Below are 12,833 nucleotides of genomic sequence, written 5' to 3'. Positions count from 1 at the left end.
TTTGTAAAGTGCCTTTTGATTCTTTTCTCTCTCTGCCTCCAGGCTCCAGTGTTGTCAGATGACCAGCCCAGTCTGCAGTCAGTGACTAATGTGGATGAGCTACTGAAGTTTCTTTACCCTGAATACGATCTGCTTCAATATTGCCTGAGGAAGAAGTCGTGGCACGCCTCCTCCCCTTCCCCTGCTTTCCTACCCTCCTCAGTAAGCCCCTCAGTTGCATCCAGTGATGACGATCTGTGGGGTTCACCGAGGAAGGGGGCTCTTTATAAAGCTGATGACACCCTGGGAGGTAAACAATGACAATTGTTGTTCTTCGTCCTGTTGTTTTTCTCCAATCATTATAGGTTGTATGTATTATAGGTTTATAATAAGGAGACAGATAAGGCACCCTGAAAGTAAAAACATGGAATGACAGAAGGCCTTTTGCATTGATAATCTGCCCCACAACTATTTTGAATAAATGTTTAGACCTGATAAAGTTGGGAACACGACTTCTGATTTACAAATTAAGAAAAAAGAGAAATTTAGAAAAGATCTCATTTTACTTCGTTCAGCAGAGTATTTTTACAATATGTGCTTAGAAGTGCTAATATCACCACAGCATACTTCTACAACTCAGGAGATGATAGCACAGTGTTGGACTGAGTGTTAATTTCACCTATGAATGTAATATATATATATTTTTTTATTATAACCTATTATTTATTTATTATTTACTTTTATTTTGAGGAATTTTCTAGCAGTTTTAGTCATCAACTGTAAATCATTGCCACCTGAATGAAAATGAATGGGTTGGAAATATGTGTTGTTGACGCAAAATCTGCAGAAAGTCTATGCACAAAGGTTCACTTTCAGTCCAGCTCAAAAATCCAATAAATTGCTCAACACATGTTCACTTTGAAGAAAACCCCCCCCACTCATTCCTTCACATTCTCAGTCGTTCTAGATGAGATCCAACGAACCCTTTGCCAGCCCAGAGAGGTTTGTGTTGAGGTAGCCAAAGAATACCCAGAATCAACCAGTCAATTCAGCTTCCCCCGCTGTGTGGCTCTGCATCGGTGTGGTGGATGCTGCGCCAACGAAGCCCACTACTGCACCAATACAAGTTACACGCTTGTAAATAAGACGGTGAGTACATCTACATGCTTTCGATTCTTTCCAATACTCATATTACCTCCTGATATCTCCTCTCGGTAACATAATTGTGTTGATATTTAATGCTTTTGTATCTCAAAGGGTCTTAGCAAAGTCGACAAAAGGCAACACAGTTAGAAAACTAAAGCATCTGTTTCACAACGCACTCCATTGTTTTGAGACACCCTTTGGCTACAACTGTGTATCGAGTCAATTTCAAAATACACGTTCACACACAGCTGCACAATCTTGCATCCATTAATCAATTCACACACCTACAGCCCAAAATTTGAAATGAAAGGAATAATGCGATGAAAAATCAAGAAGACAGAAAAATGACAAAAGAAAATAAAAGGAGGCATATGATTTTTTTGCAAATATACCCTTACCTCCGTCTCTCCTTTTGCCAGCTGCTGGAAGTTTCTCCTCCGAGGATGAAAAACTCTTACATCACGGTAGCCTTTGTCAACCACACGTCCTGCCTTTGCTTTTCCAAGAGGCCCCTCCACTCCATTATCAGACGAGCTACAACAGATAACCTGTGAGTGAGACATGTCTGTATTAACAGTTGTGTTTTTCCAATTCATGTATCCAGGCATGAAGGATAAACAGGCATGTATGTGTGTGTGTGTGTGTATAGGTGTCCTCCACCTGATGTTCCCTGTGCTGCAGGACTGGTATGGGATGAAGTTTATTGCATGTGCATCCCTGCAGACACCATGAACTATTCCGACAGAGAGACAGGTTCGTTTTTGTTTGTTTTTTTCTTACCGCAGAAATGTTTTTCCTGTTTTTAAAGGCTAAAGTTGATCTTGCCGAGAAACATCACATCAAACATAAAAAGAATTGTAGGGATTTTAAAGTGAACAGGACATGCACTATATGTTCATTGCAAGGGGGCTTACAGACTAAGATGAGAATTGTATCAAAATAGATTTTGGTGGAATGCATGATGGAAAGTAATCGTCAGAATGTTAAATTCCAATTATTTAACAATATCTGATGCGCGCGAGTCAAATTGGTTGGTTTCACACATATATTCAATAAATAGACTATTCAGAGTTTTGACTCAGTATAGTGTAATATTCAAATGTTACTTAGACAATATGTTTGCTTTATCAGTATTAAACTCCCACATACACACACCAGTTATGAAACATCTATTCATGCTGGTCCTGTTTGTTAAAGTCTGTTATTTGGTCGAATGAAGGCTATAAAGTTAGTTTGCCAAACGTCAATGTCAGGACATCTAAATCTATCGACTGGATTACAATATTTCCAAGGGCTTATGTTGTTTAAGTTGTGTTTCAAGCCAACCAAAATCCAACATCCTTCAAACATCCCAATAGTTACAGTCGTTGGTTTGGACTTAATGTTTATTTTCACTGAAAATTTACCAGCTGGCTGATGTCTGGTTCATCAAATGTCTGACTTTTTCAATTGACATCAGCTGCTGTAACTTGACCATATGTGGAAATTAGATCTTTTCTCGCTGTATCTAAATACTTTTACTTAGTCTGAAAATCATATGATAAATAAACCGCAACAAGAACAAGAATATGAATAAGCGAACACATATCACCTGAATCCAACAGTTCATGTTTCATTAAGAACTGCAAGGGAAACACACAGAGTTAGGAATGTGTGAGAGATTTCAAACTGCAAAATGCTAATGTTAATAATGATGAGTAATAAATTATATAATTTGAGCCACTTTTTCCCTCAGGGAGTGAAATATGAGAAGTGAATGTGTCTGTGGCATTCTGCTTGTACATTCATGCAACAAGAGTTTCCTCCATCTCCGCCTGTTTCAGTCACAATGTCACAAAGCAGACAAAAATGAAAATTGTGAGACTCTGTATAACTTAAACAATTAACCAAAAAAAAAAAAAAATTGCAATATTTTTTGAAACAGCTAAAGAACTTTCTTTATCTCTCTCAGTGGCACTGGATTCAGGGCTGCTCGCGCTCTGTGGACCAAACAGGGTTCTAAAGGATGCTTCATGTGAGTGTGTCTGTCGAAATGGACTCACAGAGGCAAGCTGTGGTGCAGGCTGGAAACTAGACTCCCAAACCTGTGAGCAGAATTTATGTTATCAAGAACACTTTTGAATCATGCTAATCAAATAAAAGTTATGGGTGCTTGTCCAAGTTACAAATTGATTAATTGTGCATTTTTAAGTTATTACTTTATCGGCTGAAGATGGCCTCTGTTTTTGTCAAAATTTACTGATTTATAAATCTACTGTGATGAGTATTTACAAAAAATACATTGCCTAAACTAAGGTTAATTCATGCTGATGATCTGGTGTGCAAGGAGAGCATAATGCAACATTTTTTATTTGGTTGTTGTTCATATGCTGAGTTTATTGTTTCACCTGTCATTACCACAGGTGAATGTCAGTGTGATGTCCCCATAGAGGACCGTTGGTGCCCTGCAGGTCAGCGTTGGGATGAGAAGCTGTGTAGCTGCGTGTGCGCAGTGGAGTGTCCACGGAATAAAACCCTCAACCCGAACACGTGTCTGTGTCAGTGCAGAGAGAATCATCAGTCCTGTCTGCTGCAAGGCATGAGGTTCAACCCCGTCACCTGCAGGTGGGTTAAGAAAACACTCTTAGACTTGGCACTAGGCAGGGTGGGAGTCCTGTTTAGTTTTAAGACCTTGTGGTGAATCAGTTTTGCCAAATGTGCTTGCAAACTCTCAGCACTGCATTCTCACCTCCTTTTGGAAGCGTGAAACCAGTAGCAGGATTGGCAAAATGCTCAAAGTAAGCGCTGGTTTTCAGCTGCCCTGTCCACCCAGTCTTTATGCATGCATAGAACATTTATTTACATTGCTTTGACTTATTTTTCTATTTCAGTCTGCAAGTCAAGGACAAGGTTTTATGTTTAAGTCAAAGCTGATTGTAGTTTTACCTCAGATAGCAGCCAGGCATTATATCCACCAAAAGAAAGTGCGGAATCAACTTAGATTTTAAAAACATTTACAGAAGACAAACCTAAAATGCATCATAATATATATTATGGTTTCTATTTAGTTTCTTAGCTTTTGTAAAAATGTAAAAAATAAGCGATCTCCCCCCCAAAAACTTTAAACATTTTAGATATAAAGAAAAATAAGTAAATGAAAGAATTAAAAAGAAAAAAAAACATGATGTAATGTCCATAATGTCTCCTTGGTCCATTATCCTCCGCGCAACCCAATTTGTGGAATATAATTTAGGTTTATGTGATCCTACTGAGACGGGAAAAAGAAAGAAAATTCCAAATATAAATACAACTGCAGTATAAAAGTGACTGCAATTTTAGTTACAGTGTCTTGGGTCTAAGAGTCTTAAAGCAGTTATTTAACTCATCTTAATAGAAATCCATTTGTGTAGTTGTATCCCACTTGAATACATTTAGGTGGCAAGATCAGGAAAAGAATGTTATTTCCTGTTTTTGCTTTCACTTCAGAGGAAACGGGTTTCTCAAACAATTTATTATCACATATTTTGCCATAATAAGAATGGAAAAAAAAGCAAGTTATAAAGCAACAAATCCAAAAATATTTATGTTCTGTCAAACTCCCATAATTTGGTCTTTTTTTTAAAAGCCTTTTATTTGAAATATATGGTGGAATATTAGGCAGTCAATCCTATTGAAAATGTACTCCCCATAATTACTATAATATAATTACTTACATAAGCCAAAGGAATAATGTTAGCATTTTATTGCCAAATGCTCGACTGATAGAAAGCCCAATCAAAATGAAAACCTGTGACGATGCCCAGTAGAATTACTTGGCATGTTTACATCTTTTGCATTTTTATCAAAGCCACAAAATTCACACCTCTGACTTCGCTATAACCTGAATGGAGACACTCGACATTTCAAAATGTCACCTGAGCCAGCAGCTTGTGCTGGCACTGGTCCAAGCTGTTGCATCATCTCATGAGCCACAGAGGAACTGAAAGAAAGACATGAGAGAAGGACACCAATAAGAAGAGAGGGACAAATCTCAATGGGCATATCATACATTCCAAACTCAGAAATGAATAAGGTTCACGATTTTCTTTGGTTCACATGTTTCCATGTGACCTTTTATGGACATCCTAAACATTCCACCACATTCTCTGCTGCGTGTGCGTGCAATGCACGCATGTCAGTCGCAGTTCCCACAGCTTGCAAGCAAACAGCCTCTGACCCAGTAGGCCTGAAGAGGCAGAGAGATGGACAGACAAAGTAATCAGGCGCAGACCATCCATTAGGCCCATGGGCTGACTTGGAGATAGATGAAGGGGCCCCAAGAAAAGAACACACCCACTCACAGATATGAGCTTTGACATCATATGCATTGTGTGTTAAGTGTGGGAAAGTCGATGGCAGGGGTTATGTCATAGGCTATGTCAATTATTTGGACATCCCAAGTTTTTCAATCAAAATCCAAGTTTCAAAGTCAAGCCAGAAGTAGAGTTTCAAAGTCACAAAGTTTGAATCTTTTACAAATTGTGGATATTATTTTTTGACAAATCTAATGATGTGGTCAGATATTCAAGTCAACAGTACAATAGGTGGGAAAAGGTTGTAAATTCTTTATAAATCAAACCTTTGATTACCTTCTTTAATGGATAATTGTTTTTAGTTTATATGTTGTTTACATGTTCAGGTCAACTCTCTCGTGTTGGACAGGAATTGGCAAAATAAAGCTGATTCCATTACAGAGTGAATAGCATGTTTTTGCAGAATATCAAAAGGAGAGGAGGAAGGCATGTTCAGAAGCAGAGAGAGGAGAGGAAAGGCAAGAGCCTGGGACTGAGAGTAGGGACTTTGAATATTGGGACTATGACAGGAAAAGGTTGACAGTTGGTCGACATGATGCAGAGAAGGAGGGTGGATATACTGTGTGTCCAGGAGACCAGGTGGAAAGGTAGTAAGGCTTGAAGCTTAGGAACAGGCTTTAAGTTGTGCTATCATGGTACTGACATGAAGAGAAATGGAGTTGGAGATATCTCGAAGGAGGAGTTTGTTGGGAATGTTCTGTAGGTGAAAAGAATGTCAGAAAGACTTATGAGTTTGAAACTGGAAATTGAAGGTGTGATGCTCAATGTTGTTATCCCACCCGCAGGTGGGATGTGAGTTTGAGGAGAAGAAGTTCTGGAATGAGTTAGAGGAGGTAATGCAGAATATCCCAAGAGATGAGAGAGTGGTAATTGGTGCAGACTTCAATGGGCATGTTGGCGCAGACAATAGAGGGGATGAAGAAGTGATGGGCAGATTTGGTATACAGGATAGAAATGGAGAGGGACATGTGGTGGTAGACTTTGCAAAAGGGATGGAAATGGCTGTAGTGAACCCTTTTTTCCAGAAAAGACAGGAAGATAAGGGTAACTTATAAGAGCAGATGTAGGAGCACCCAGGTAGACTACATCTTTTATAGAAGAGGTCACCTGAAAGAGATCAGTGACTGCAAAGTAGTTGGAGGTGAGAGTGTAGCCAGACAGCATAGGATGGTTGTTTGCAGGATGACTCTGGTGACAAGGAAGATCAAGAGGACAAAGGCAGAGTAGAAGACAATGTGGTGTATCATCTGGAGGGAAAGTAGATAAGGAGACTTGGTGGTGGAAGTGCAGATGTATAGACAGAGAAAACTGGTAGCAAAGAAGAAGTGGGACACTGAGGGGACTGAAGAGAACAGACAGGAGTACAGGGAGATGCAGTGTGAGGTAAAGATAGAGGTGTATGCTCAGTTGAAAAGTAAGGAGGGAGAGAATTATTGATACAGGTTGGTGAAACAGGGAGATAGAGATGAAAAGGATGTACAGCAGGACCGGATTGTTGAGGATAGAGAGGAAACTGTATTGATGGATGCTCAAAGATGGGAAGATGGAAAGAGTAGTTTGAAGAGTTTAAGATTGACGAAAATGGAAGGGAGGGAAGGGTAGACGAGGTGACTATTGTAGACCACAAAGTAGCAGAGATTAGTAAAAATAAAGTGAGGAAGGCATTGAAGAGGATGAAGAGCCATTAAAGCCATTGGTCCTGATGATATACCTGTGGATGTATGGAAGTGTCTAGGAGAGGCAGCGGTAGAATTTCTGACCACATTATTCAACAGGATCTTAGAGAGTGAGAAGATGCCTGGGGAATGGAAACAAAGAATGATAGTGCCATTTTTTAGGAATAAGGGGGATGTGCCGAATTGCGGCAACTATAGAGGGATAAAGTAGATGAGCTATACAATGAAGTTATGGGAAAGAGTAGTGGAAACTGGACTGAGAGCAGAAGTCAGCTTTTGTGAACAGCTGTATGGCTTCATGTCTAGAGAGAGTACTACAGATGCAGCTTTTGCTTTGAGAATGCCAATGGAGAAGTACAGAGAAGGCTGGCAGGAGCTGCATTGTGTTTTTTTAGACCTGGAAAAAGCATATGACAGGGTGCCAAGAGAGGAACTCTGGTATTGTATGAGGAAATCTGGAGTGCCAGAGAAGTATGTTAGATTGGTGCAGGACATGTATGCTAGCTGTGAGACAGTGGTTCAGTGTGCTATTAGGGTAACAGAGAAGTTAAAGGTGGAGGTGGAACTCCATCAAGGATCAACTCTGAGGCCCTTCTTGTTTGCAGTGTTAATGGACAGGCTGACAGATGAGGTTAGACAGGAATCTCCATGGACCATGCTGTTTGCAAATGACAATGTGATCTGTAGTGAGAGCAGAGAACAGGTTGAGGAAAACCTATGGAGGTGGAGGTATGCTCTGGAAAGAAGAGGAATGAAGATTGGTTGCAGCAAGACAGAGTATATGTGTGTGACTGAGAGGAACCCGGGTGAGACGGTGAGGCTACAGGGAGTGGGGATCAAGAGGTTGGAGGATTTCAGGTCCTTGGGGTCAACAGTCCAGAGCAGCAGAGAGTGTGGAAAAAAGGTGATGAGACGGGATCAAGCAGGTTGAAATGGGCGGAGAAAAGTGCCAGGAGTACTATGCAATAGAAGACTATCAGCCAGAAAGAAGGAAAGCTGTACAAGACAGTGGTGAGACCAGCAATGCTGTATGGCCTAGAAGCAGTTGAGACGACAAAAAGACAGGCAGCAGAGCTCGAGGTCGCAGAGATGAAGATGCTAAGGTTCTCTTTGAGAGTGATGAGGATGGATAGGATCAGGAATGAGTTGATCAGAGGAACAACACGTCAGGGTCACTGAGATGGTTCGGGCATGCACTGCAGAGGGATAGTGACTGTATTGGTAGACGGATGCTGGAATTGGAGCTCCCTGGTAGGAGGTCTCAAGGAAGACCAAGGAGAAGATTTATTGACATAGTGAGAGAGGATATACAGGTAGTTGGTGTTAGAGAGGAGGATACAGAGATTAGGGTTAGATGGAGAGGGTTGATTTGCTGTGATGACCCCTGAAGGGATAAGCCGAAAGGAGAAGATCAAATCAAGTTGTGCAAGTATAATTCGAATTACAGAGCTCTTTGGAATTTATGATTCTGAGTCCCAAGTTATTGAATTTGACTCCAGCCTAAAATTGTTGAAATGAATCAGAATAAAATTTCGATTACCGTACGAGCCATTGTCAGAGCTATTCAAAACCAATTTGTTCATTTTGAAAATATGAAAGTGGTTACAAGGAAGCGCAGACGGTGCTCATATTGACCTGTTTAGAGTCAATATGTAAATCTGTATTGAAATAGGATCAAAGTATGTAACTGAAATAAAACATGACCCCTTACATGATGATATTATGATAATGAAGTTATAATAAAATCACATTAACAACTAAAATATCTCCAAAAAGAGATGATAATTCCGTCTGCCTTTGGTAATGTATAATTAATGTGCTTCAGGACGATGACATGCTACAATCTTACAGAAGACAACGAAAATGAGAAAATCCAACCATCAAACTCTGTTACAAATATGAAGGTATAGAAACTGAGTTGACATTAAAGAAAGTCATACACAATTTTCATTTATTACATCTAGATATGAGAGTCACAGGCAAATTTAGTCTCCACCTTTATAGAGTTCACCAAGATAATTCACTCAATAGTCTTAGTAATAACGGGAAAATAAAATAGTAAATTTATTATCACTTTTAAAATCAGTCAAATATGACCTTAAATGTGTTTACTTAAGATTACATGGGAACATCCTTGAAAAGAACTTAAATGATCTCTAAAAATCAACTGAATTGATTGAAACCAACTAGTAGTTTATTAAAATGTCACATTAAATTACCTCTGACTTTGCAAAGGGACACAAAAAAATATTTGGATTGAACTAATTAAAGAAGTTACCGGCCTGTAGTTCAATGTGGATTTACAGCACGTTTTTTCACATTATTCAGACACAGGTTTATAGGAGTCCACTTCAGCTTGCACAAGGCACTTCACGTTCTTTGTCCACAATTCTTCTCACAGTTGTATTTTTGTTTTAAGTCTGATTGAACATCTGGTCACAGGGGGTGGTGCACAGAAGACTCTGACTTTGAAGACTGGAGCTCCCAGAACTGGCTATTCTCCTGGCCTCTCTGGAGACAGATTCTTTTGATACAAGCACAAACAAAACTTGGATAAGGCTTTCACCAAAAGGGATGTGAATATCTGAATAATCAATTGTATTCATTCCAAGAGAATATAATTTCCAATGTTCTTTCTCTCTCTCTCTCTCCCTCCAAGACTTACCTCTGTCCTCTTTCTAGCTGTTTCCTCCATATCCTCATGTGTCTTCACACCACCTCTTCACAATTTTATTCTTAAAAACTTTATCCTTGTAGATGCTTCTCCTTATTTTTCCTGGCCATCCTCCTATCTATCCCAACCCTTCAATGTGCGGTGAAGAGGTTAGTTTGCAGTGTCATTTGGATGCTTTTTTTAAGTTGTATCAGTTCCCTGTCACTATTTGCAACCATAAAGATCTTTTATCAGTGTTGTTTTATGTGCTTTTAGCTCTTGGACATTTCTATCTTTGCCTCATGCTTTCTTTTGTTGCTGTTTATCTTAAGTGAAGTTACTGCAAGTTAAGTTTCATGTGCTCCTGAATGTTTTCGTGACACACAGTTCAGCTGCTGGCAAGGAATCCTTAAAAAAATAGAGATGTTGTAACCTCTGTGGAACTCACCTGGCTGAATTAAGGTTAGAAAGCACATGTAAACATCTACTCTTTCTGTCTTCAGCTGTTTCAGGTATCCATGCAGGACGCCCATCCGTGTTTGTCAGGCTGGGTTTTACTACAACCAAAAGGTCTGCCAGTGCATACCGGAATACATGAGGCCTGAGTGGGATTGATTCATTGTGGGGGGCTGTGAAGCAGAAGGGGCTGTCACTGGACTTCAGGAAGTACCATTTATTAGCCATCAGACTGAGAAACTTGCAGAGCAGAAGTGAAATTCCTTTTGCATGGAGGTCAAGAGGGATGAATGTCAAATTAATGTGTTGGATTTCAAGAGACAACTTGACGCACATGCCAGAAAAGCTACTTGTCCCAAAGGCTGAAAATGGAGCTTCCCGGTGATAAAAACAGCGACTTGCATGCAATGAAAACAAAAAAAAAAAAAAAAGAAAGGAAAGGAAAAAAAAATAGGCATGCATTGAACCTTTTCCCACAATCCTGATTGAAAGGACCAGACTCCCAGCCAGTGTTGATCCCTGCCGCAACGTGTTTGAGCAAGATGCTCAAGTTCTTCAGACGTGCCACTCGCAATTGTTTGAAACAGAACATGGAATAAGATAATAACAGACCAGACTCTTCACTTTTCTTTAGATTAAATGCACCTCAGGCAACTTCAAACTTCGTCAGCCATGAGGGATGAGATATTTGAACAGTAGAAGTATTTGATGTCGCAGAAATATTGCAACATGATGACACTGCATGCTGCCGGGGCTTAATATTAACTGAGGACAAAAAAGGAAGGTGTCTGTTTCAACACTAGATTGATTGTAAAACTATTACATCTCCACTGGAGATGTAATAGTTTTACCACTGGAGATGTAATAGTCTCCAGTGGACTGTGGACTGTTCCTTTTTGCTGCAGTGCGGTGACTCTTTCCGTAGATTATAAGGCTCTGTTTCCCTTTTAATCAGACATTTTCATCCACCATGTAAATACAAATTAAAACAATCCCATGACTGATTATATCCTATCATATCTATTTGTTTCTACTGTAGAGCTGATCTTTGGACATTTTACTTGGATGGCAACACTGGGGTTCATTCTGCCATTCATAAAGATTCAGCACTGTTAATTTAATTTCACACCTTATTAAGCATGTAAATATTTGATTTTCATATTTAAATCATTGATATTCCAAAGATGTAATTGTCTGTCATTGTAAATTGTTGTATTTAATTCTCTGTCATAACTCGACCTGTTTTGGAGTGATATGAAATCATTTGTATTCAAGCTGTCTTAATTATTATGGAGAAACTGAAATATGTCTGTAATTGTCCATGGTGATCGCACTATTACTAAATAAAAAAAACATCACCGTAATGAATTACTGGTACAGCTGTAGAAATATATTTGCGATCAAAACGGGACTTAATGTTATGATAAAGATTTACTGACGAGTAGAAATAATCGGTGTTTGCAGTTTGACAGTTCACCACTACATGGAGGCAGAGAGAGGAATATTGTGTTCTTTCATGGTATAATTAAGCATTTAAAAACATGCTTATTAAAAGCCTTATATATTTAAATGTTTCTGTATTTTCTGTCTTTGATATTTTGATTTCTTGTATTAAGGTCAATTGGTAAACAGTAGTCAATGATGGCAAAAAAAAATAAAAATAAATAATTAAAAACGAGGAGGACTATCCAAACAATTCCATGACAAGAAAGAATTTTTAAAAAATTTTCCCTTATTTACCAGAGGAATTACCGTATGCCATTACTCAGTGGTTTGGACTTGAGTCACCTGTCCGGACTTGATTCAGATTCCAATCACAAATGAAATTTGAAGTCATTACGCACTGACTCAAGTATTCACTAAGACATCAGAATCTTTTATGAATATATACTTTTATATATATAAAGAGAGAGATACATACATATATATATATGTATGTATGTAAAATTAGTTGGTAAGTAACAGTCACTGTCGTGGATCTGTCATTTAACAAACAAATTGCAGTGACAGCAGTTAATTAAAAACTCTGTGCAGGGGGGTCACAAACTTATTGACCCTCAAAAACTAAAAAAAAGAAGATTCTGGTTTTTGAACTATACTGCGCAGTAGACATGAGGACTTTTCAGAGGGGGCAGACTTTAATCGCTGTGAGGGATTTTCAAAACAAGATTGAGGGTAAGATGAAAAAAAATGAAACGTCTTGTTTTCGTATTGTTCGAAGCCTGAATTGAATTCTAAATTTGATTTAAACAGGATTAGATTTTGGCCAGCCCTACTGTGCTATGATTAAATTACAAATATGAAGTAATACATTTTTAGGTACAAAGTCGTACAACTCAATAATTTAAATGCAGCACTGAGTAAAAACACTCATCATCAGTGCCTACTAACCAAATTTTCAGATATGTCATTTTTTTGGTGAGAGCCAAACAGAACTATTGTTCTCCAGGTCACACCCTGACCGAGGGCCATAGCAGAATGTGCAAAATCCACAAGGAAAGGAATGAAAGAGGGAACATTCTTGCTTTGAGGCAGGACACTAACCACTGCATCATTATTGTACAATGTAACCATCTCACTTCAACTGCCAGC

The 12,833-nt window shown here is 38.9% G+C and overlaps 1 protein-coding gene across 3 annotated transcripts in view; it reads left to right on the top strand.

The window, feature by feature from the left end:
- Window positions 1-11,808, top strand: part of LOC147233464 (vascular endothelial growth factor C-like) — a 36,922-nt gene extending 25,114 nt beyond the window's left edge. The window contains exons 3-10 of one of the 3 annotated variants that reach the window (XR_015106278.1): window positions 43-289; window positions 938-1,128; window positions 1,545-1,675; window positions 1,775-1,878; window positions 3,077-3,211; window positions 3,528-3,729; window positions 9,575-9,955; window positions 10,289-11,808. Coding sequence is in view for 2 of the 3 variants with exons in the window: in XM_086148307.1 (XP_086004433.1) it covers window positions 43-289; window positions 938-1,128; window positions 1,545-1,675; window positions 1,775-1,878; window positions 3,077-3,211; window positions 3,528-3,729; window positions 9,890-9,955; window positions 10,289-10,400 (1,188 nt within the window). In the remaining variant the exon portion in view is untranslated. The remainder of the gene's footprint in view (window positions 1-42; window positions 290-937; window positions 1,129-1,544; window positions 1,676-1,774; window positions 1,879-3,076; window positions 3,212-3,527; window positions 3,730-9,574; window positions 9,956-10,288) is intronic. The other 2 variants (XM_086148307.1, XM_086148308.1) reach the window with 2 other exon arrangements.
- Window positions 11,809-12,833: the final 1,025 nt, after the last annotated feature.

This window comes from Fistularia commersonii, chromosome 6, assembly GCF_037954325.1.
Source record: "Fistularia commersonii isolate RoL2024-O1a breed Wild chromosome 6, RoL_Fcom_v1.0, whole genome shotgun sequence".
In the NCBI taxonomy this organism is placed as follows: domain Eukaryota; kingdom Metazoa; phylum Chordata; class Actinopteri; order Syngnathiformes; family Fistulariidae; genus Fistularia; species Fistularia commersonii.
Note: the sequence above shows the minus strand (reverse complement) of the source record. Positions and strands in the feature narration are given on the sequence as shown.